The sequence below is a fragment of the Streptopelia decaocto genome (assembly GCF_964273445.1).
Source record: "Streptopelia decaocto genome assembly, chromosome: 5".
Lineage (NCBI taxonomy): Eukaryota > Metazoa > Chordata > Aves > Columbiformes > Columbidae > Streptopelia > Streptopelia decaocto.
In genome coordinates, this window is record NC_138659.1 from 800,483 (window position 1) to 826,263 (window position 25,781).

The 25,781-nt window shown below is 49.1% G+C and overlaps 1 protein-coding gene across 3 annotated transcripts in view; it reads right to left on the reverse strand.

Moving 5' to 3' along the window:
* Nucleotides 1-25,781, reverse strand: part of ELAVL4 (ELAV like RNA binding protein 4) — a gene marked incomplete at both ends in the record, with an annotated part of 62,774 nt that overhangs the window by 13,794 nt on the left and 23,199 nt on the right. For 2 of the 3 annotated variants that reach the window (XM_082053047.1, XM_082053046.1), the window contains 2 exons: nt 2,348-2,451; nt 25,190-25,430. In XM_082053047.1, the coding sequence (XP_081909173.1) occupies nt 2,348-2,451; nt 25,190-25,430 (345 nt within the window). Of the gene's footprint in view, nt 1-2,347; nt 2,452-25,189; nt 25,431-25,781 lie in introns of those variants that run through there. The other variant, XM_082053048.1, reaches the window with a different exon arrangement.

Sequence of the window (25,781 nt, forward strand, 5' to 3'; positions counted from 1 at the left end):
ACCTGGGCAGCACCGGGGGCCATTTCTGACCGCTGTGCCACCCCCTGGAAACGCGGGACGAGCACCGGGGGCCATTTCTGACCCCTGTGCCACCCCCTGGAAACGCGGGACGAGCACCGGGGGCCATTTCTGACCCCTGTGCCACCCCCTGGAAACACAGGATGAGCACCGGGGGCCATTTCTGACCCCTGTGCCACCCCCTGGAAACACGGGACGAGCACCGGGGGCCATTTCTGACCGCTGTGCCACCCCCTGGAAATGCGGGACGAGCACCGGGGGCCATTTCTGACCCCTGTGCCACCCCCTGGAAACACGGGACGAGCACCGGGGGCCATTTCTGACCGCTGTGCCACCCTCTGGAAATGTGGGACATCTCCAGCAACACAGACAAGGCCGGGAGCCGTAAAAACACACGATTCACCGCTCAGCATGAGCCCCGGGAAACCTGCATCCCACCACACAGTACGGCGAAGCAGACCTGAGTTGTTAAACGTCTAACATGCATGCAGGTTAGGTCAATCTTTTTGCTTGTTATTACATTTTAACAGCTTTCAAGAGCCCAACAAAATATCATGTATTCTACAAAAGTCTACTAGCTAGTTCCTGGACAACAGATCTCACTGTACATGATAAAATGAAGGCATAATGGTTTAATTTATTGTGCTAGAGAAATGTAAAGTAATAATGGGGTGGGCTGAAGTTTCTGGAGGCCTTTTTGTAGCTTTTGTTTCCCGTGGCCTTGGAATAGGATGATGCCAACAGCACTGCTCTGCCTCACCAAATCAGAACGAGAGGCAAATGACACAGGTACGTAGGACACGAAATGCAGCACCCTGGTGAACACCGACTAATGTTCAAGATACCAAAGTGCTGCACTGAAAACTGATCTAGATTTTTCAAGTTCTACTGAGTTTTTAATAGAGTATTTAGGAGATAGGTTAGTACTTTCAAAGTATTACACTTTTTCTGATAACATGCCTTTAAAAGCAATTTGGAGAGCGACTTACTGCTCAACTTTCCACCGTAACCATGAACTGCTGAGTCGGAGCGTTTATTTCCACCTGCAGCAGTAGATAAGACAGTAGATTTTGCTACTTAGCCTTACATATTCCTATAAATTTTTCTGTTTAACTCTGCAAAACCATGCTGTGAGCTTTTTGGATGTATGGCCCACAGCCATCTGTATGGGATGGAACCTGGCTGGTCTGAGGAGGTTTGCGAGCAGCCAGCTCTATAGATCTGTGCAGCTACGCCACCCCTCCCATACCGCTGCTCAGGACCCGTGCTGTTCGCTGACCCAACAGCGCAGGGAAAACGGGCCTGGAACAATCTGTAGAGACGTGCAGGAACCTAACAGGCTTTTGCTTTTGGGAATACCACTTCATCCAACTGGAAACCTCTGGGACAACTCAAGTATTGACCATACAGTATCTTTTTTGCAAGATACAAAATCACTGACATTATTTGTACCAGTATTTTCAAAAGCAAAGATCCTATTTTTCTATTCTTTAATATTTTTGTCTTTGGAACACAAATTAAGTACAGAAGAAAAATTAAGAAAATGGTACAAACTGAAATCCAGCATTCGAATATGACCAAAGCAGTTTCAGATCATCCGAATCAGATCCGTTTGTTACCCTTCGATTTTTCGATTGGCACTCCTTAAGCTGTGCTACTCGTCAGAATTCGAGCTGTGGAAATCTTCGTAAGCTGGTTCAAAAAGCTTCATCAGCCATGCAGCAAAACACACGGCGGTGTAGGAATCTGCTTCTCTTGTGAGACCACTAAAGAAGGTCGTTGAATAACTAATGGTCTATTACAACAATGAGATGAGAGACTTCTGTGGGATCCTGAATCCCTCCAGTTTGTAAGAGAATAAATCAAACTAAGGATGGGGAAATTGAGGGAAAAAGAAGTATTTATCTGAGAATGACATATTCTAACTTGGGAGAAAGGTGCTTCCAACACCTGATCATTGCACCAGAGTTACTCAGAGAGCTCCGTGTCAAGGGATCTCCCATTCAAACACAAGAAAATGTGTAACTTATGAACACACCGCCATGCACTTCACCTGTGTTTGTGGATAAGGTGTTGCTACGGCTGTTGTACTCCGCATTAAACCTCACTGCAATGCTTTAAGGAGCTTCCTGTTATTCTCCCTGCACAACAACAGCAATTTCAGAGAAAAGAGATTCCACCTTCTGCATTCCTCTCCCTGTTCCAAGGAGGAGCTTGTGAGCCAAATGCCCCTTACAACGGAGACTGAAATAGGGAGGAAACTGCCAGAAACCATCTCAACTACTTTCTCTACACGCTGAACTGAGCAAAAAGTGTTTGATGTTCTTACCTTTATGGTTTTGGTCTGGAGTCTGAGTCCGTTTAAAGTGTTAATGGCTTTCTCTGCATCCTTTGGATCAATATAGTTAACGAATCCATACCCTAAACTCTGCCCTGTTGAAACACAAGAAACAAAGAAAAAAGGACTCAGTATTTTTTTTAAGCACAGGAAAAACTTCTAAGAGGGGACCGTAATTTTCTTATACCATTCATTTCACCCGTTTCCTCTATGCAGTCCTTCATTATTTTCTTAATACAGTGGAAGCTAACGAAAACTTAAAATAACCGATCTGAACCCTCTGCTTTAAAAACAAGCAGCACCCGCCCCTGCCAGGAGGCCACCGTGTGCCAGGCCGGGCAGAGCAGCTGCCATAGCTTGGTGCCCAGCTCCTAACAGATGTAACTGGCTGACTGAGCAGGAACGAGCCCATCTCTCAGAGATAAACCACACACACCATTTTGCTACTGTTTATAAACAAGTTTTGAAGTGTTTAAAATGCAGAAATTAGGAAACAGTGTTTTAACACTAACCTTGGAGCAGCTGAGAAACAGACAACAACCTTTACATCTCATTTTATTGCTCAGTGAGCATCCAGTAAACAGGAAGGACAGATCAAATTGCAGCAGGGTAAGAAAATGCATTAGAGCTTTGCTCTGCATACAGAGATGACAGCAAACCCAGAACAGCACAAGTGCTGCTGTGCATGGGATGGCAGGAGCACTTCAGCAGGCAAAACCATTCCAACAGCTCCCGTTCCACCAGTGAGATCTGCAGGCAAAACCATTCCAACAGCTCCCGTTCCACCAGCGAGATCTGCAGGCAAAACCATTCCAACAGCTCCCGTTCCACCAGCGAGATCTGCAGGCAAAACCATTCCAACAGCTCCCGTTCCACCAGCGAGATCTGCAGGCAAAACCATTCCAACAGCTCCCGTTCCACCAGCGAGATCTGTGTGTGCGTGTGCAGGAGGAAGAGGAGACCTGGTTACCGTTGGGATCGGCGCCGCAGCACCGGGGCGGCCGAGCTGCAGCAGCGCTGACATTCGCTCACAGCGCAGGGACGGAGCCCGGTCAGCAATGGGGCTGTGGGAACCGGTACCCAGAGGCACCTTTTCCTGATTCCCAAGTACGAGGTTTGCAGCATCAATGCCATCAATGCAATGTGACAGACAGCCGTTTCCACACCCCTTCCTCCTCAAGCCTCCTACTGAAGTTATTTTGCACATTTGGAAAACACAGATATTATTTTTTTTTTTTTTTTTAAATTAAGGCATACAGTCTTAAAAATATAGAAAATCAGATTTCAAGAATAAGCGAGCCCAAGGAAGCTGGCAGGCGGTCCTGTGTTCCAGACTCTGCTCGCACAGCCCGTCGGTGTGTCTGCAGAACAGCACGGCAAAGGACGAGCTGGCTGCGGGATCCCAGTGCTCCCGACACCGGTGGAGATCCCCCAGCAGGGCGGCGCTGGGCAACGGGCCGCTCTGCGGGGCAACGGGCCGCTCTGCGGGGCAACGGGCCGCTCTGCGGGGCAACGCGCCTCGCTGCGGGGGCAACGCGCCTCGCTGCGGGGGCAACGCGCCGCGCTGCGGGGGCAACGGGCCGCGCTGCGGGGGCAACGGGCCGCGCTGCGGGGGCAACGGGCCGCGCTGCGGGGGCAGCAAGCGGCGCCCCCACCCCGGACAGGGCGGCCGCAGAGCAGCTGCCCCCCAGCGCCCCGCGTTCCCGCGCGCGGATCCTGCCTCCCCGCACAAAGCCTTGTCCCTTTGTCTCCTGAACTACAAAAAGCATCTGTGTGTTTCTCAAAGTCAGAAGCCACCAAAAAAAATACAGCGTTTGCTGTAACACAAATACAGGGACCGCTTCTGTCTCATGAAATCAGATCAAAGCACTAAAAGCTGCTAACTATGCAATGGAAGACCTTAAAACTCCATGGAAACATCACAGTTCACGCCTAAAATGCCCACATGCAGGCGCAAGGATAAGAAACAGCTGTTTTAACCTACAATATATCCAGGGAGCAATTCCAGGTATCAATTTAACTTCAGAAAAAAGTATAAAAACATATCCAGTCCTCCTGGAGAGCTGAATTAAACAAACAAACAAACAAATTCTTATGCAAGTTACACGACACGAACCAAGAACGAGCTGAAATGTGAGCAGGAAGCCTGGAGCAGGAGCACTGCAAAGACACTTCCCAGCCTGTGCCTTCCTCCTCTTGTCTGCTTATTTTATACAGCCCCAGTCCCTGGGCCTCTGAACACGGCAAATCCCTAGTGTACTTAATCCTGAACCGTCCCGGGCAGAAGCAAGCCATGCTCTAGGAGACAAACCTTTCTTACAGAAAAAGGGGGACTCGAGGGTCAGGGCTTGGATAACATGAGTTTGTGTCACTCCTCTTCCCCTTCACCATCCACTGATGTGAGATGTGGACACAAGGAGCAGCAGACGCCAGGCCCTGGGATTTACACCAGTCTGAACATGGGCTTCCAGTCCAGCCACTGCTGTTCTCAACCCCCACAACATACACAATGACTTTTAATCTCTCATGGGAATGTTCTCACTTCTGTCAACAGCTCTGCAAGGAAGAGACCTTGGATACCCAACCCTGAGCCAAGGCAAGCTGTAGGGACGGCAAACAACGGCAACACAAGAACAGAATTCTATCAAAACTTCATTTGCTTCCTTCCTTGTAGCCCTCCAGTAACATCACCCAGGTTCAGATGCCACCATCTCTGCGCTGGAAACAAACTAACACGTTCTCCAAGCGGAAGGACAAGGAGGCCCAGCACAGGCCTGTCCACAAGCATTAAGAACTTGGCTTAAAGGAAACAATGACACTGTCGAAGTTTTGCTTAGAATAATGGGTACACGGAAACATGATTTCCTCTTGTTAGTATATGTTCCTGAATATAATGAAATATATAAAACTTGTAATAGAATTTAAGGCCTGTTACTCATATGCTATTGGTTGTGATTTTTTATCAAATATATCAATTGCTGTATGGGCTGTATTCTTAAAAAAAAAAAAAAAACAAACAAAAAGGGTGAGTCTACTCAGCATTCCGAGCACTTCATTTCTGTTAATTCAAGAAAAAACAACCCCAGTTATTCTCAAGAGCAACACACCTTTGTTAGACACCACAGCCAAAAGGAAAGAACTAACCACTGTTCCTGCTGGAGAAAGGAGGAGGGTTTGCGGGGACCCCGCACCCCGGGCTCGTTCCCACGCCACAAACAGTCAGTGCTTCCTGTCCTCTGGAACCCAACAAGCTCACCGCATGCTGTGATTCTGTAGGGCACGCAAGAGATATTTCTGGATGATCTCAGAAGAACACCTTGTTCTACCACTGTTACCATTGCTCTTTCTGCACGGTTCGTGTAGCCTGAGGACACGCACAGCGGGCCGCCTGTGCCACGGCAAAGAACAGGGCCAGACGTGAGGAGGAACGGGGTTAAGAGTGATCAAGGGCTTCACAGTCTAAAAAAGCCACGTGCAACGCCAAGCCCAAGCTGGTAATGCACACACTGTGTATTTCAGAGGTTGCATTCCACAGAGCTGAAAAATCACCAACATGAAAACAAACCATGAAAAATAATACGGAAAAATCAATATGCCCTGTTCACAACACTTGCCCATACAGCCCAAACCCTGTAACTATGACAAGGCAGTGGTGGCTACAGACCTGCACCTGTCCTCACTTCCTCTGTAAGCCGGCCGGCTTAGGTCATGTCTATATTTAAGATATAAAAGGGAAAATGGATAGAAATCAAGAACAGAAAAATCACAGGAAACAACACACAAAAAAAATCTCCATCTAGTAAATGTCAGAATAACACAAGTTTTTATTTAGCCTACAGTAAAAGATCCCTTAACAGCCGCAGTGCCCCAGCAGCACCCAGCAAGAGCGCAGCACACGGACAGCAGGTGCACCGTGCACCTGAAGGAGCCACATGGAGCACAACCAGCAACCCAGGCGGATGCTGAACAGCAGCTCCTGACATCATACACGGTACAGGAGCTTATCTGGACTGCTTGCACGGAACAGGCTCCAAGAAAAGAGGCAAATGGTTCTCTTGTGATTTTCAGTATTTTTACAGCACTGAAAAAATTCCAATTTCCTGGAGAAAAAGACAGTTTTGCACTGAAATTCAGAATGGAAGGACTGGATGGCCCAGTAATCACAGGCCTATCAAACGCTGCGCAAGGCAAAACCACCGAGTTTCACAGTGGACTCTAATAATAAAGAATTAGAGAGGGGTAATAAAATCAATGTCAATCAAATTAGGTCTATGGAAAATAGATTCTGTCAAACTGAACTGACATCCTTCTTTATTAGATTACAAGTTTGACTTAAATTTTAAGAATGTCAATTTAATAGCATTGATATACTTCGTCTTCTATAAAGCACTTGATTTGGTACTGCTTATTAATTGACTAAACCAAAATTAACATGGCACACATTAAATGGATTAAAAAACCCATAATCAGCCACCAGATCCCTAACTGGGAATTGTGAAGAGGAAATCATCAGAAAGACGTTTTCCTGCAGGTCTCTCTCAGGAAACAGATCCCGGCCCTGAACTGTTTATTGCCATTGATGAGTGGAAAAAACCAAACTCCGTGCTCCTGAGGATCATTGACCGCAGGGAGACAGATGAGAGGGTAAGAACAAAGAGGACGCAGCAAAGCTGCTCAGCAAACTACAAATACATGCATTTAGGTAGCACAAACCCAAGGTTATAACGCAGAAACCAAGAACTGTGGTGTACTTTCCAAATGGGGAATGAAGGACTCGGATACAGGGTGACGGAGAATCAACCTCATCAAGTTCACAATGCTGGCAAAAGGGTTAAAACGATTCTTGTTGGCATAAAAGCCACATATTCAGAAAGGGAAAGAGGAGCCGCTGCCCAGCGCCGAGCCCCATCCTGGCCCCTCTTTAGACACCACGCCTTGGGGTGCTGCCGCGGGAATGGGCTGCAGGACTGGGCAGCTCCTCCAGCAGAAGGGGGTCAATCTCTGCACCTCATCAGTACCACATTAACACTTGTGTGAAGCAGACATTGGTTTTTAAACGATGTCTGTCCAGCAGATAAAACATGGAGTTACATATCCCAAGCCCCACGGCTTGGCAGCTGAAACAAGAGGGATCAGACCAGAACCAACAAAGCACATGCTGTTTTCCTGGGGAAGGTGTTTGTTCTGGTTTTGACATTGAAGGTAACAGATTATTTAACTACCTACCGAACATTTTGTCAGCTCTCCTACCACTGGAAATTCGGAAAGCTCAGGTTTTTCCGCAGGCACGCTCTGGCTCCCGCGAGGTGGTGGTGAGATGTGCTAAGGGCTCAATAGCCTCTCCTACTCCGAGCTCTACAAAACGCACTGTTCTGCTGCTGCTTCTCCATGGAGCTCCCACTGCCATCATTCCCACATGGAAAGTAGAAGTGAACTTTCTCAGACAAGTTTAAAGCCTTCCTATTGCTGGAAACCACTCTAAAAGCAGTGTACAGAAGAACATAACGTTGAACTGCTCACCTGTGACCAGATAAGCATTAAAAATATCCCTTTTTCTTGAAAATAAATTCCTCTGGAATGCAGTTGCATTAAAGGACTGTGGTCCTCACAAAAAACAATCGCTCACAAAAACAAGAGCAGAACGGGACAGCAACAATGCACGCTACCTTAAATCGTGGTTTTGCCGTCTCCTGCGCAGCTGTAAAAGCCAAGGGAAGCTGCGCGCCTGACGGCGCTGGGCGCTGCCGCTGCTCTGCACAGCTCAGCTATGGGCCAGGTGAGCCGGCAACGCCAACGGCCTCCAGCCACCCCAGCTGCGGGACCAAGGGACAAAACAACGCTCGCCATGAATTCTCCGAGCCTCCCAGCTCCAGATTTGCCTGTTCCAACCTTGGCGAACCTTCAGGGAAGAAAGTGGTGCCCGGCTGAGTGTCTGCGTCAGCACAGCAGAGCTCAACCTGCCGTCCAGCTGCGACCACGCAGACCTGCAGGTGCTCTTCAACCTTCCCAACAACGCTCATGAACACGGCATGTCCCTAATGCCTCCTACGGATGGCTGGCAAGGAAAGCAGCAAGAGAGATGGTCAAGAAAGAGGCTTGTCATGCTTTCCATCTTCTAAAGAACAGTAACAGGTGACATTTACAGGTGATATTCAAGGTAAGCCCCACTCCAGAGCACAACCCTGTGAGCCTCCAAACAGTCTCAGAGGTGTTTTAAACACATTCCTGGAAGGACAAAGAATGACTGTAACTTCTGAAAAGCTGTATGAAGCAGGGGCTTTTGGAGCAGGTTACATAAATACCCTTGAGAAGATACATTCGAAATGCATCAAGAAGGTCAAGTGAATTGCCTGCTTCCTATTTTTGTTTCTATGACAGTTACCAACAAATGGAGCTGTGGAGAGAAGATTCACATCAAGGGAAAATGAGATGTGATCATGAGAGCAGTTCACCCCCTCTCCTTGCCTGCTGGTTTCCACAGCAGCAGCCCCCACTCGCCCTGCAGCCCGCGATCCGGAGCCCCGCGGCGCACAGCACACAACGCACACGGCACGGGACACGCGCCCACGACGGACCACGCAATGGAGCCACGGCCACCCCGTCACGGTTCATTGCAATCCAGCCACGCAGGGAACCTGTGCTCAGTGCTCCTGCATCACAGCACCCACCTGGTCTGCCGCTTATTGGGAATACAGGCTCTGTATATTGGTACAGGCTGGGATTGTCCATGAATAGCAAGAAAGCATCCTTCTCCTATTACAATGCAAGTCTCACCTTTGCAAGAAGTAAGGAAAAATGTCTAATCTTTCTCAAATCAAAAAGGAGAGAAGGATGAGGAATAAATAGCTTGGCTTTTGACTTCTGCAGGAAGGTGACTGGGTACAAGTTTTGCTTGGAAACCTGCCTTCAAATTACTGAATTTCAGGCACCCTTGTTAGTTCTTTTGAGATGATCCCTCTTCTAAATTAAGATAAGTCAGCTGTATTTAAGTGCAATCCAATCTAGAGCCCCAGATACGCTTTGATGCTACAGTGCACCTGCAATGAAGGAGCACAGCTTATTCCTGGTTAAAAACAGCCATCAGCAAAACCCGAGTGTCAGTAGAAGCTCCTTCTTCTTAAGGTGCTACCATACAGGAAAGTCAGGTTCAGACTCACACTGGGATACTCGTACAATAGAACTCCTCCTAAAAAAACATATCTGTAGTTTCGTAACAAATAAATAAGCAAACCTAAGCCCAAACCTCGGGGCAAATCCCCCCGTGCTCCCTGGCCGAAGCCCAGCTCTAGCCAGAGGAGCTGGAGAGGCTTCAGCACCAACACAAACTGCTCAGATGGGACACGATTCCTCAAGCAAAGTCTTCCCCTAAGGCAGCAGAGCCCTGATCCCCAAACAGCGAATTCTGGGCCCTCCCCACAGGAGATCTGCAGGGAGAAAATTCCTGCCACTGTTTTAATCCCGGGAGCACCAAAGACTCAGATAGAAGCTCGTTTTACGCAGGAGATCGGCCCTTCGGGGGCTCAGGGGAGGCACAGGTTGCACAGCGAGCTCTCCCGCAGGAGCTCCATGCACCTCGGCTTCACTATCCCCAGTCCAGGTGCAGGGGACAGCGGCCTTCTGCAACGGGGACGCTGCCAGGCCATTAAACCCCCGAAGGAAGCCCTGCGAACAGCGCGCTGCATCCCACAGAAAACCCTCCCTCGGGAACACGAACCAGACGCGCAGACACCACTCACTCCATTTTAATATCCGAATGGGAAGTGCCAGATACCATGACAACAAGTCTAGAAAAATAAAAGGGGAATGAAAAAAAAGTGTTTCCTAAAACGTGAGACAAATCCTATAAATGTAGCTAACGCGATCAAATGATTTGCGCTAGTGAGGTAACTGTGACCCCAGAACCCACGTCTGCTGGGAACAGAGCCACCGGGACCTCAACACAGTGACCTCAGAAACAAAGACCCCCCAAACCAACTAACTCCCCCCAGCAGAAAGCAAGGGCACCCAAACAGCACTCGCAGAGTCACAAAGCTCGGCTTCAACAGGCCGTGCCACAGGAGGCTGCACCAGCTCCGTCCTCCGCCACGGCTGGGACAAATCCCTTAACGCAAGGTGGTGGAACTTCACGTCTTGATGTTTTCAGGGATGCTGGAGCAGTAGCAGTTCTCATGTAAATTAAATACCAGTTGACGGTAGTGGCCATCCCTCAACATCAGACCCAGCGAGCGGCCCCACACACCCGCCCAGCACACAGAGCAAGGTGGAGGATGCTCGGGCAGCCGCCCAGCCCCACCGCGTCCTTCCAAACCCTGCCCCAGGCACCGCCAGGGGACTCCCGAAACACGCAACCATTTTAACCTTGACAATACCAACGGTACAAAACATCACTACTCTTGCTAATAGTGCCTTACAGTGGCTTAAAGGCCTCTAACATTGCAGATATTCTCCATCTCACCTGCCACGAGACTTTGCTCTTACCCGCACAGTACACAGAGTCTTAACAAAGTCAGCTGGGTAATTACTGTACTCGAGGACACGGACTAATCTGCACGCAAAGCTTAAGTGGCAGTTTGAGGCAGATGCTGCTGACTTGGCTGCAGTCTTACAGTCCCCATTACTGTAGCACGGAAGCATTTTATCTGGGTAAGGCACCCTTCCTCTCAAACACCACTGAGGAAAGCACTTTTATTCCTGTTTTGGAGACCAAAACCTGAAAGGCACTGAGCTTTCCCGGGCGAACTTGGACAGAATAAGACAGTCACTAGAACGAGGATCCAAAACTGCATCTCCCCGCTGTAAGACAGTACCCTCATTATCAGACCACTGCGAGCTGTGCTGGGCTGGAGATATCTTGTAAACAACACGCACATTTCCCGCTGCAGAATATATTATCCTCCTTAGTCTTTTTTTTGGTTTCCTGCTTTTATCATGTTTCTTTAGATGTAAAACTGGATTTTAAGGATGGATGCTGCAAGTAACCGATAAAGTATGTTTTCAGAAGCTACTGTTCCTGACACATGCGGGACAGAGTTCCACTTCCGAACAAATATTCGGATCTCCCCTGCCCAGCTGACACCCCTCGCTTCTCCTCCCCATCTCCCCCCCCTCCAAGGAGCCCTGAAGGCGCAGCCGTTGTGCGGCACGGCCGCGCTGTCCCCGCGCTGTCCCCGCACGCACGGGACCGGACTGCAAGAGTCCTGTGTGCCGAGGACGGGCGGGAACGGACAAGGGACAGCCAGGACTTGTCTGTCGCACACAGTAAGTGCAATGCTGAAGAAGAGACAAGTTACATGCAAGAATGCAGACGTTAGAAACAGACTAAGTTACCACAATATTCAGTATGAAAAGGTGAAAACAGACCCACAAAAAACCCATGGAAGACACACCAGCACATATGAAACAGTAAACAGCAGCGTGGAAAGAAATCTGCAGCAGAATTAAAAACCACTGCTACATCAAGCACATGGTATGTGGTGGGAAGGCTGTCCCACCCCAAACAGGCGATGTCACACCACGGCGGGGACACAGCGTCACGGACCGGCGGCACGGCGTTGCGGACCGGTGGCACAGCGTCACGGACCGGCGGCACGGCGTTGTGGACCGGCGGCGCAGCCTCGCTGACCGGCGGCACGGCACCGCGGACCGGCGGCACGGCACCGCGGACCGGCGGCACGGCACCGCGGACCGGCGGCACGGCACCGCGGACCGGCGGCACGGCACCGCGGACCGGCGGCACACGCCGACTGCGCCTGATGAACAAGAAACGTACCACTGGAGACAAGGAGAGCAAACTGAAGGCAAACTTCAGCAACCACCAGGTTTTCAAATAAAGGATGATCTCAGGCTTGAGAGTAAATTAAGATAGAAAATTAGAAGCGTCCAGTGTTAAAGCATTAAAATATGCATTAAGATAAGCATTAAGATTTTGTGACTAGAAGAAGATGCAAACCCCTGTAGATATCCCAAATGTGTCAAGACTGTGACCAGAGATGAAATACCAAAAGTGCGCTACTTAGCACTGTTATTCATAAGAGAAGATGAAATTAAAAGAGTATTAAAAAATTACATGGTCTGAAACCAAAAAGCAAAGGGTCTCCAAGAGTGTGGAGAGCAGATGATGGAACAGACACGCACTCCACTGGAGCAGACAGCCCTCCTGCCCCAGCCCAACTGCTGCAATCCAGGTGGGAGTGGAAGACAACTAAAAACAGCTGAACAATGGGGCAGAAACTGAAAGCAAACGAAGAGAAACGGGGACTTTTTCCCCACTGGTCAGGCTTCAACCAAAGGAACAGTGAGTTCAGAGCACACTGATCCCGTACCTCACCAGGTGCACAACTCTGGTGCAAATGTAGCCAGTGTTTGCACAAAAAAAGCCGCGTCAGGCATCCAGAGGCAAAGCTGATGAGCAAAGCCATTCTTTGAGAAGGGGATGGCGGCGAGGGCCGTGCGAGGAGAGGGGCGGACGGACAGACCACGGCAGAGCCACCGCCCGGTCCGGCCTCTGCGGCGGGCGGAGCGCAGAGCCAGCTGCGGCCCAACCAGCCTGGCTGGTAAGAGGTTTCTGTGCGGAGGCCAGAACGGGCTCTGCCCGCAGGAGGAACCACGCGAGCAGAGAACTGGGGAGGGAGAGGCACGGCTGGGACGGGAAAACCCAGCGCATCCTCACACTTGAAGCGTTTTCTGTGGAAATGGTGGCAGTCATGCTCCCAGTCTAAAGGAAATGGCAAAGGCACATAAAGCTGCAGAAAAACAAGAGTTTGTTTTGCAAAACAAGAATATTAAGTAGGACATAACAATATAGTGCAGCAGCAATATCTGAAACCTGGTTGACTGCAAATTCAAAAAGCCCTGGTAATTTTGTCATTAAATGATTTAATTCGGCAACATTCAGGGTTTTGTACCTCAGCCTCTGTCAAACAACAAGAAACAAAAGCAGCCACAACACCAAGACATTTCACAGTCATTCTGAACAATGACTCAGAATACCTGCTCTGGCTCATAAACAGCCTGCTAATTAAACTCTTTGAGCTCTGCTAACCAGTTTTTCCAATGCATAGAGGAAAGTCATTTATTACAGGCCGGAAGACAAAATTTAATATTAACAACACAACCTGTGTCTGCGGCATTTTTAATCTGATCAGCGAAACAAAGAAAAGCTGCAACCTGACAGCTACGAAGGTTAATCTGTAATAGATTTACACAGATGACTTCACACAGCACCTGGAAAGATGCTGAGAGAACTAAAGCCACTTCACCATATTCTGAATTGGGCTACCTATAAAAATGTTGCTACCCATCAATACTTTGACTGCACTGAGCCTACCTAACAAATCTGCTTTAGTTTTAAGACAGATCTTTAAAACACGAGCAGGAGTTTAAGCGTGTTTCAGATGTTTACAAGATGCCTTTTAGGTACTTGTAGGAAACAGAAGTAATGAAAACTGTTTAATGGACAAAATATTATGACTTTGTGTGCACATACTACTAAGTTCTACCGCTTAAATTTCTTGATAATGTTGTTGAAAAGAGTATTAGCATGAATGTGCGCCCGGATGAATTTTGTCCAGACTGAAAAGCAAGTCTTTTCCTTCTAAAGGTGGCAGATTTCGGCTGTGTCGGCTGAATCCCTTTCCTCTGGCACTGTCCGCGTGCACGGCACCGACGGACCACGTGTGGACGTCACGAGGGCAGGCTGAGCACCACCAAACCAGCGCAGCTTTACCACACCCAGCCCTTCTGAACAGCCCCATCACAACATTAAACGTGTAGGTGGCAAACACAGGACAGGGAAAATACAAATATTTCCCCTTTTGTTTCCAGTTTGGCAAATACCTAACCTGGTACCACAACTCTACCACTAAACAAAATCAAGGTAACAAAGCAGCTACTCAAATGCAGTGGAAAGCATAAGGGAAAAAAATGCTATGAGTCAAACTCCCAAGCTTGGTTTGTTTTTTTCCAATTTAAGATGAAGTGGCTTCCAGAGCAGAATATATTTAAAGGCAGAGAAATGGGAGAAGGAGACACATAGGTAAGTAGAAATGACACAGATAGAGCACGTAGGAGAACAGAGGAGTCTAAAAAGGGAGCTGCTGGAGAATGCTTGTCCCTTTACCGTGGCCTACCCTACCTGCGCCCCCGCCGGGAGGCCGAGCGCCCGCGCCACCCGCAGCGTCCCCGGGAGCAGGAGCCGCGTCTGCCCGCCCTGGAGTCCCGGAGCAAGAAGGCACCTGTGGGCATCTAATCTAAGGTGCTTCAAAATGCACATGAGCACAGACAGTTATCCATACAGGGCACCAGGCACATTACACCTTTTACTGCAGAAACAGCAGCCCCTCCAGTGCAGCAATAATTAATCATACCGCTGAAGCTGCCATTTGTTTGCTTGCAGGTGAGCATGACACAGCTATTTGTCCATCTGCTCCTGCAACACCCCTGAAAACCACCTAACTGAAAAAAACCCACATTCTAGGCTCTTGTGAATAAAAATACTCAAGGCATATTTCCCCCCTCAAGCAGATACATTCCACCGACTGAACAGATGCCGCGAGAACGTCAGACCAGCAGGCCGGGGCTGGAGCAGAGCTCTGCCCGCCCAGCGCGTCCAGCAGCACCCGCCCGCACCAGCACCCCAGCCCCAGCAGGGCGGCAGAGCCGCGCAGAGTCAGCGCCTGCGGCTGCGCCAGAGCAGCCACGGCCAAACCCCCGCACAGAGTCACCCTCGAGAAATGGACCTGGGCTTCAGTGACATCCTCCCTCCTTCTCCACTCTTTCTAGAACGAAAATCCCACAGGGATGAGAGGAACCACAAGACGGCAGCGTCACACACATGGGGAACATGGCACCCGGGCAAAACCTGTCTGAAGAGGCAGGCGGAGCTGCAGAAGGGCCTGAGCAAGATTCAGGCTGTCACCGCAAATGGTTTAAAAGGTCACCATCTCTTGATCATGTAAATGGGTCCTTGTTCATGTCACATCAGAATAACCCCAAAAGGAAAGACCATCTGAAGCATGGGGTCTGAAGAGGCATTTTGTTTCATCGGCAGAGGCAGCACAGACTGAGCTGGCACAAAACGCAGCAAAGGACAGGAGGCCGAGCGCTCCCATGGGCGGCAGAGCCGACACCCGGCTGCAGGTCTCGGGTTCCCTGTTCCCAGCAGCCCAGGGAGATGATCCTGCAGGGCTCTGGGGCTGTACAGAAAAGCACCTGCACGCTAGGAAGTCAAGTGATGACGGATCAGCTCTGTGACAGAAGGGGCAACGACTCCCTGGCTCCCTGAATCTCAGAAATAGCTGTGAGGGCAGATCAAATAATGGTAAGTACACTAAACACCATCTTAAAGCCAAGAAGAAACTCCTAATGCAGCATGGGTGAAAAGCTGTGTTGTGGAAAGGGAGAGCAGGAGGTAAAACACCTCCAAACCCACTTAGACGGGTTTTACACAGGTCACTTTTGCTCCAGAACGAGTTGTCCAGCAGGAGCGCTGGGGAGGTGGGCAGAGCTGAGTCCAGCACGGCCACGTCGCTCGTTCCTGTGCCTGAAAGGAAGAAGGTCTTGAGTAGCAACAAACGGATAAATGATGGGAAAGTCAGCCTGGGAGCCCCGACGGGGCTCTGGTGGGGCAGTCTGCTGCTGCCCCAAACAGACCTGCCTCGGCTGGAAGATCAGTAGTGGACACCCCCGCTGGAACTCCCCAGCTCCCTTCCTGCCCTTTCTCCTGGTGTAAAAGGACAGAAAGCAGCTGTGCAGAGAGCTGAAGTGTGGGGTGCGTGCTTCCAGATGGGAGGGCAGAGCCAGGGAAGGACACACAGCACTGGGGCAGCAGTGACCTGCCACCAAACAGGCTCCATGACAGACAGCACCAGGGCAGCAGTGCCCTGCCACCAAACAGGCTCCATGACACACAGCACTGGGGCAGCAGTGCCCTGCCACCAAACAGGCTCCATGACAGACAGCACTGGGGCAGCAGTGCCCTGCCACCAAACAGGCTCCATGACACACAGCACTAGGGCAGCAGTGACCTGTCACCAAACAGGCTCCATGACAGACAGCACTGGGGCAGCAGTGCCCTGTCACCAAACAGGCTCCATGACACACAGCACTGGGGCAGCAGTGCCCTGCCACCAAACAGGCTCCATGACACACAGCACTAGGGCAGCAGTGACCTGTCACCAAACAGGCTCCATGACACACAGCACTAGGGCAGCAGTGACCTGTCACCAAACAGGCTCCATGACAGACAGCACTGGGGCAGCAGTGCCCTGCCACCAAACAGGCTCCATGACACACAGCACTAGGGCAGCAGTGACCTGTCACCAAACAGGCTCCATGACACACAGCACTGGGGCAGCAGTGACCTGCCACCAAACAGGCTCCATGACACACAGCACTAGGGCAGCAGTGACCTGTCACCAAACAGGCTCCATGACACACAGCACTAGGGCAGCAGTGACCTGTCACCAAACAGGCTCCATGACAGACAGCACTGGGGCAGCAGTGCCCTGCCACCAAACAGGCTCCATGACACACAGCACTAGGGCAGCAGTGACCTGTCACCAAACAGGCTCCATGACACACAGCACTGGGGCAGCAGTGACCTGTCACCAAACAGGCTCCATGACACACAGCACTAGGGCAGCAGTGCCCTGCCACCAAACAGGCTCCATGACACACAGCACTAGGGCAGCAGTGCCCTGCCACCAAACAGGCTCCATGACACACAGCACTAGGGCAGCAGTGCCCTGCCACCAAACAGGCTCCATGACACACAGCACTAGGGCAGCAGTGACCTGTCACCAAACAGGCTCCATGACACACAGCACTGGGGCAGCAGTGACCTGTCACCAAACAGGCGCCACCAGCAGCACTGGGGCAGCAGTGACCTGTCACCAAACAGGCTCCATGACACACAGCACTGGGGCAGCAGTGCCCTGCCACCAAACAGGCTCCATGACACACAGCACTGGGGCAGCAGTGACCTGTCACCAAACAGGCTCCATGACACACAGCACTGGGGCAGCAGTGACCTGTCACCAAACAGGCTCCATGACACACAGCACTGGGGCAGCAGTGACCTGTCACCAAACAGGCTCCATGACACACAGCACTGGGGCAGCAGTGACCTGCCACCAAACAGGCTCCATGACACACAGCACTGGGGCAGCAGTGACCTGTCACCAAACAGGTGCCACCAGCAGCACTGGGGCAGCAGTGACCTGTCACCAAACCGCTTCACCCGGCCGTTCCTGGGAGGCAGCAGGAGATGATGTGGAGAATGGAAAAGTCTCAGGTGGAAGGTGAGCACACACTGGAAAACCTCATAAATAACCTTGTATCTGCAAGTCAAAACTTTGGAGGTGTAAGTGTGCTCGTGCTGTCACAGAAAACCACTCTGCTAATCCCTCCTCACTACACCTGACAGGAAGGTGATGCTATTTTATTCCTCACAGTTTAACTGCTTGGTATGAGTAAACTAAATATGCATTAAAGGCCTTTAATACACTTCAGAACAAGCTCAGGCTCGGAAGTGCTGAAGTTAATCGGGAAGCTCTTTCGCAGCACAAGGGTCATGCCAACTTGCTTTCTGCCTATTTGCCCCCCTCGTTTCAATTGCTGTTTATCAATAATGGGGAAATCACAATTCCTTCGTTCGCCGGCACAGAGCAGGCGGCTGCAGACAGGCTGCGGAGACTGTGACGGATGCAAATCCAAACGTTTCCTCAGCGTTTACACCAGACATCAACCCGCACCCAGCACATGTCAGAAACCCAGCACTGAGACGCTCGCTACTGCTTCTGTGTTCCCTTCCCCACCCTGCTCAGGAATTCAGTTCAGATACCAAATGGAAATACCCGTTCAGATAATCAGTATTTGGGGATTGCCTTGACTCCGCAGCCCTTAGAACAGGACATGCAACACTGAGGTGAGGTTCAGCTCTGCTCCAGAACAAAATACATTTCAGGAAATAAGAAGCTATAAGAACAAATTAGGCAAGCAAATTCTGATCAAATTATCAAAGGTCTTTAATGACATTCAGAGCCATATATTTAGTCTTTTAAAAAATAGTTCTACATTTTACATTTTAACGACTCTGAAAAATGTGTCATCTTATATTTTATTCTCGGCATGCAACTGGATCTACCAGACAAGGATTATGAGCCGAAACTGAGGCATATTCTCTATTCCCTCCGGTTCACAGAAGGAATTTCCTCTTTTCCAGCTCTGGACACATGATTTGGGGCTCCTGCCCCCCCGGGCACGCGACTCCAGCTGCGTTTCTATCACCTGCCACCCCCCCGCCCCAGCATTTCGACCACACACACACAAACAACTCCCACGCGAGTCTCCTGCACCTACCCAATACAGCCCGGCCCAGACGCAGGGCACCTCCCGAAACCCCCCGGTAATTCACTTCTTTGGTATTATTTTTCAGACAAAAGAACTCTAGCAGGGTACTCTTGCTGCATAAATATTTTCCCTATTTCGGCAAATACTAAGCCTTTTGCTTTCAAGGAAGTCAAGCACACAAAACTGAAATGCTTCTTACAGAGACTCCCTGAACAGCCACTTGGAAGGGTACTACTAAACACGGCTTTAAATGCCATCGGGCCAAATGACAAGAGTTATGTTCACTTTGTAAATGGTGAGCACGACTCTTTTCCCCCTGATCTGAAGGACTGTGTTAATTCTCAACCACTACCGGAGCAAACAACTGCTGCTGACAGCCCAGGCTAACGAGATCCACACCAATAAACGAGCAGAGACCAGCCACCAGTTACTGAATTACTGAAAACCCTTCCAGTCAACAAGGGAATAAACTACCTCTACAAGGTATTGCTCTCCTAAACCCCATTATTAGGTGGGCTTACGCCATGAGGTATGTTTACATATTTTCTAAACAGTTTATAAGTCTTATCTAACATAATCCCTACATTCTATAATCCTATCTGTCTAATGTATTTTAGGTGGGGAAACCGCTGCAACTAGTAATCTCTCAGAATGGAAGGCACTGCCAAAGTACAATCAGTGAACTGGACATCAATGTGAAGTAGTTTATGCCCAGATTAGGCTTTCAGTCCGTCAGGATCAGGTGACTTAACGCCGGGTTTCACAGTAAGCTGTATTATCCGCATATGGGTCATATCTCCTCCTTCCAACAGGAAATACTTTTGGTATGCCCTTGTACAAAATTCCTAAAGAAAACATATATAACACACCGGTAGTCTTTGTGTGTGAAATTTTCAGTGAATACACATTCTGTCTACAGCTGCAAACTATTTCCTTTGAATAGAAATGCTACTTTCCCCCAGCACAAAGCAGCACACCTTCACTAATGTCTCTGCAGCTTCCAGCCCGAGTCTTTCAAGCGCAGACTTGACCATGCAATGGTTACCTAGTGTCATGAACTTAAGGACTCTTTCCTGTCATTAAACCTAACCATTAATCCCGCGTTTGCTTTGTGTCTTTCCATTACAATGCACTTTCAGAGTGCCCTCAGTCCTAAGGTGGACACCACGATGGACACTCATCTACTCCATGAGGCACCCAAATCCCCCACTAGAACACAAGGTTTGGAGCTGCCCGCTGCAACTGCAGGCGGAAGAGGTGGCTTTACTAAAGGAAGCTGGAACAGCTTTTTCCTGCTACTGCACGCTTGCCACCAGGTTCAGGAGCTTCCCTCCTGGAGCTCCCTGCTCCCGGAGACCCACGCTGCTGCGGAACACGACCACTCCTGTCTCCTGGGTCACCCCACCATGTGCAATTAGCGGCTTCTGCTCCTGAGCACGAGGACCTTCTGCAGCCACCACTTTGAGAGCACTTACGGATTCCAGATGCTGAACTTAAGGCTGTTTAATTAGGCCCCAAACTTCAGGGAGCTCCAGGCGTGCAATGTGAGCGGCACACTCCGGGCAGGAACACCAGCTCAGCGCCACCATCCACCGCGCGCGCTCCTGGCTGCGGAAAATCTGGGTCTTTGCTTCTGACAGCAGCACCTTTTCAGCAGATGCTGCTGAGCTGGCCGCTCTACAGGGCAATGGGAAGGACCACTCTCTACAGGGCTGGCGACACCACCTGAGAGTGCGGACACACCTGAGGAGCAGAGGGGGTTCATGGTGGCTCCTCAGAGCACGGCCAGGGCCTCTGCCCCACACCAGCAGTTCACTGCTTTCCACGGAGAAACCAGCACTGACCGCTGCTGACACACACTCTGCTCCTGCTCTCCCCCACAATGCTGCATTATTTCTGACTCCACCATCCCATTAGCTTCCGGCTCTTGGATCACACTCTAAAGAGCGAGGAAGGACAATCCATAACCTGTAGGTAAATCCATAGGTAAACCAGTATTTCATGCTCTCCTAATACATGACAACATATAGGTGCTACTGCTTTGAGTCAACAGCTTGTCTGTCCTGCGTTTGCACTGGGATCGTCAATAATTATATTACACTTATAATGCCACAATTATTTCCAAACTGCAGTCCTATTATAAATACCTGAAATCAAAATTAAAGATCTTTGTGCATAATCTTAAAGGAATTGCACATTCAAAAGAAGCAATTTAAAAAAAAGAGTTGCTTTTTGGGCAGAGAAGCAATAGAGTTCCTGATTATGCATGCAGAGAACATCAAATTGTACCACACAGCAGGAATATGCAAACTCTGTCATAAGTTAAGTGATGCACAGAAATCCTGTATCAATAAATATTCTGCTTTACAGCGTGCCTGCATCGTTTTAAGATATGAAAGATTATCTGAGATCCAAAGATCCTTAGATACCAACCATTTAAAGACCTGGCGACGTAAACTCCTGCGTGGATTACAGAGAAACAGAAATATGATTCTTAAGAGTTCAGCTGAGGCCACCAAATCAATTAAAGAATTAATAACAAACATCCCCCTTCTCCCACATCCAAACTCCACCAACGAGGACAACTGGCCTGGCCAGCAGCAGCTACAGTGTCCGAGGACACCGCGCTCACCGCATCTATGGTGTTCAAACACAGGGCAAAACAAGTTCAGCATTTCTTCACTCAACATTTTCTGATTAAATCAAACCCTCTCGCTTCCGCAGGTCAGGAAGATGTTTATCGCTGGCCTTCTTTGCACAAAATAAGAAAAGGACCACGTGCAAAGCTCCGTGGCTTGGCAGCGCTGGCAGGCGCTGAGCCCGGTGCACCTGGAGCCAAGGTCTACCCCGGGACCTCACCTCCCAGCCAACGCTGCTGGAAAACACTCACGCCATTTGTTTTTTCAGCTCAAGTTCTCTCTCATTTTTTGAGAGCAGCTGATTAAACCTGAGCAACTGGGTTGTTGGACGAAATATGCTGTAGCTATGAAATGGTACAGCAGGGACCAGTTTCACTGTTAATTTAAAATGCTAGAATTAATTAGGTAGTGTAAATGAAGAATTTAATAAGCACACTTTACAACCACAAGTTCTGCTTTTATTAAACATCCCTGCCAAACGACGGCAGCTATCTCCAGTCTGCTCTTCCTGGTCTCACTCCCTTAAATCTCTGGAGTTAAAACCCCACCTTTTCTTCCTCTTGCCCCCCTCCCCATGATGAGAACATACACCCGACCTGCGCCTCCTCCAGCCACTGGCACCTTTGAAAACGCTGCTGTAGATCCTGCCTGCTCTGAGCAGCTACCAAACAAAGCCAGGTTTACAATTCTGGTTTTGAACACCAAATGAAAGGCTGTCTCGGAAGCTGTCATTGCAATTCAACTCGGTACGCTGTACTACAGAATTAGCTTGGTTTTTTTAGTAAAGGAATATGCTTGTTTAAACACGTGTCTTTCCAAAGCGAGGGGCAGCACCACGAAGCAGTTTTCTTAAAAACCCTACTACTGCCCCACGAATGCAAAAAGACAGATCCAACGTATACTGTTTAATCCATTTTAAAATTATTAGAAGAGCTGAGATCATAAACTCTCTCAAAGGGAAAACAGTATTTTGGGAGCCTAAACGTTATTTTAGAAGATCTGTGCAGTTCCTTAACAGGACAGGGGAGATCAAATCTTTTGCATGAACCAATTCAATCCTCTCTAGCCTCAGAAACTCACTGGAGGTTTTCTAATATGGTTTTAGCAGAGTAACTAGTGATGACCATTTGGTTTATGACCTTTTCTTTAAACAATGTGTCTCTGCAGCAAACTTTCTATTCTGGTTTCCTTAGCAGGAAGGAGGAAAGCTCGCTATCTCTGGAGATGACCTGTGTTTGTAACGGGGACACCTCCAACCTCCGCCCAGCGGCAGCGCACACTCAGCTGAGATTACAGCCACAGACTCCGAACAGGAACAATGAGAAACCCCAAAGCAGACTGGACCTAAACTGTTTCAGACCTTCCCCAGTTCCGTGAGAACAGCTGAAGAATTTACTGTTTCCTCTGCAACACAGCTTTCACTGTCAAAAACATCGATTTTTTTATAAGAAACCTCAGAGAAGCCCTGAAAAGCCAGTCATTTCTGTAACAGCCCCCCAAAACACGTGAAAAGCCAGAACCCAAAGAGGAGCACACCTGGATGACAATCCGGAAAGAGGAGCTGCTGTGAGCTCAGTGCATTTCCATTGTGCTCCTCTCAGCGCACTAAGAACCTCTAAAAACACGGGGTGCTCCTGGCCGAGGACTAATGCCATTTACTGACTCTGAATTCAACGTGAGGAATGAGAACGTATCCTAAAATTTAGTAACAATGCCTTGATAAACAGAACTGAAAACCTTGGCAGATTAAATTCTGCCTTCAAAAACGGTAGAGGGACTTTTGAAGGGCATTTTTTATGAATTTGGTTCTTTTGTACTCGTATTGCTTTTTAAAACAACACGCAGGCTCCTCAGTCACTGAGGGGTGATGTCCTCAAAGCATACGTGTAGGTTTTTTCCTTAAGGAAGGGTTCCTTTAAAGTATTGTACTGATCATGAAGATTTATGCACTTTGTATAGAAAGAAAAATCATAGGCAGAAAAACTAGTCAGGAATATGTCAGAAGATCATACAGCAAATTTCTCACATCTTCAAATGCAGAGACAAAAGCCTGGAGATGGAACGAAACAAAAAGAACACTGTTCCCAGCCGATGAAGTAATGGCTCTGTCCAAAGATGGCCAATTGTCTACGAAAACAACGCTGAATATCTACAGTACCGAAATGATACCGCAAGGAAATCGCCATGAATGCGAGGGGTATGGGGAGCAAAAAGCCCTCGTGGAACACAGGACCTGCCATGATGAGAATCACGCTGAGCACCCCAGAGCCCCGTGGATGAGGGGCAGGCGCTCGCTTCTGGCTGAAATAACTGCAGGCAGCAGCAATTCAATTCCCCAGATGCTTTTCAGACTAAAAACAACAGTCTGGAGACAAACTGGTGTGGTGGAAGACAGCGGGGTGATCTATAACAGTGGCACTCTGGGCCAACTATGCTTATAAACCAAGAGCTACTTGCATGGAAATTTTTGGCGCAGAAGATTATAAGCAATTTGTTTTCCTTTAAGTAGAAAAGAAGTAAAGAATTAGAAGTCAATTCAATTTTTCAGTCTTCTTCCTCTTAATACCCCTGGAGCTGCATCCCAATCAGAAGATGTATTGAGGCAGATACATCATGGTCAACGTGCTAAAGCAAGCTCTGCCGGCCGGCGCTCCCGAGGACTCGGGCTGCCCTGCGGCTACTGCCATTTGTTATGTGTCTTGCGTTCAACCAGGACATTGCTGTATGTCAGGAAGTAAATAAAAAAGAAGCATTTCGTGTTTAAATACACTAAGCAAATCATCTTAGTGCTGCCAATACAATGGCCGTCAGGCTATAACAGAAGTAGGTATGAAGATGTGGATTTCAGCTCCTCGTTGTTACCCGGTGCCTCTTTCCGGCTGCCAGGAGCTCCTGCTCCGGAAGCCCCTCCACGGGGGCCGCTCTCTGTGCTGGACACACCAGCGCTGGGGGGGCACTGGGGAGCAGGGACACTTCAGCTGCTCCCACCCATGGTGCGAGCAGACACACAACCTATCAACCAACCTAGAAAGCAGTCCATAAAGGCTGATGGTTCATCCCACCGTGTTCTTGTGCACCAGTGGGCTCCCGCTGCAGCAGCAAGGACACAGCGCAAGCGAGGTGCATCTGCACACCCACACCCCTCGGTGATGCTGCAGACACCCCTCTGCTGTGCGAGGCAATATCTGTAACGGGAGGCTTTTCTTGTTCTGAATGCAGCTACTGATGGGTGCTGCTTAACGCCAGAAAGGATCACAGCAAATTAAAATGTTTTCAGGGAACAAAATTAAGTTCATTAACCAGTACCCACAAAGGTCTGAACGAGATCCAGAGCAGTGGCTCCCAACTACAAACCGCTGCTCTACAAGAACGCCATTGTAAATAAGCTGTAACAAGCACACAGAACCATCTTGACTTTACAGCGGTGTTAAAAACGGCAATAATTTGACGAAGGTATGGCAAGTTTCAAAAGAAACAGTAAGAATTAAGAATGGTCAGTTGGCTCAAGCCATTTGAACTACCCTCCTACAACTTAAGGCAACGTTAAAATAAACCCCAGCTGATGAGGGTAACACCATCACCTGAGCTCTGCTAAGGGGCTGCTGGTGGCACACACGGGCAGACCGGCCGGGTCTGTTCTTCCGCTCAGGTCCCTACGGAGCCAGAGAGACAAAGGGCTTCTCCTGCCGATGCTGGGGATGCAGCGCGCAGCACCGGTAACCGAAGGCCCACCGCGGCACTCGCGGCGTTCCCTGCTGGGCACTCGCAATGTGAGCGCCCAGGTTCCGCCGACCCAAATGGCAACTGACCTTGATGCGCGTGAAACCAACAGCGCAGCGCTTACCTGTAATCTTGTCTCTCACGAGCTTGCAGGACTCGATCTCGCCAATGCTCCCAAAGAGACTCCTGAACTCCTCCTGGGTCATGTTCTGGGGTAAGTAGTTGACTATGAGGTTGGTTTTGCTGTCGTCTGTGGCAGCCCCCGTCTGCATGGGGGAAGGGCAGTTCCTACTGTTGCTGGAGGGTCCATTGGTTGTATTGGAAGTAGGGCCATTTGACACCTGAGGCTCCATGGTGCTAATTATCTACAGCAAAAGAAGAGGAGAAGGGGGAAAAAAATCCCTTCAGTTTCATAGATACAATAGCTATTTTTAAAGGTACTTACAAACGAATGAGTAGGTAGCATTCATGGCCAATTTAGATACTTCAACAAAAAAACCCGGCTTGATTCCTGTGTTATTGTTGCAAAGTAGGTCATGCTAGTCTTTGGCTGTGAGCACATCCGAAGATGCAGTTAAAAAAACCTACATTTTTTGTTAATGCAAAGCTGATTCCTGCTTTCATCACACAGCCATTTTCACAAACGTAAATTCAAACCACATAAATTTAATTATAATTTAAGGTAATAATCATAATTAAAATTATAGTTCCATTAA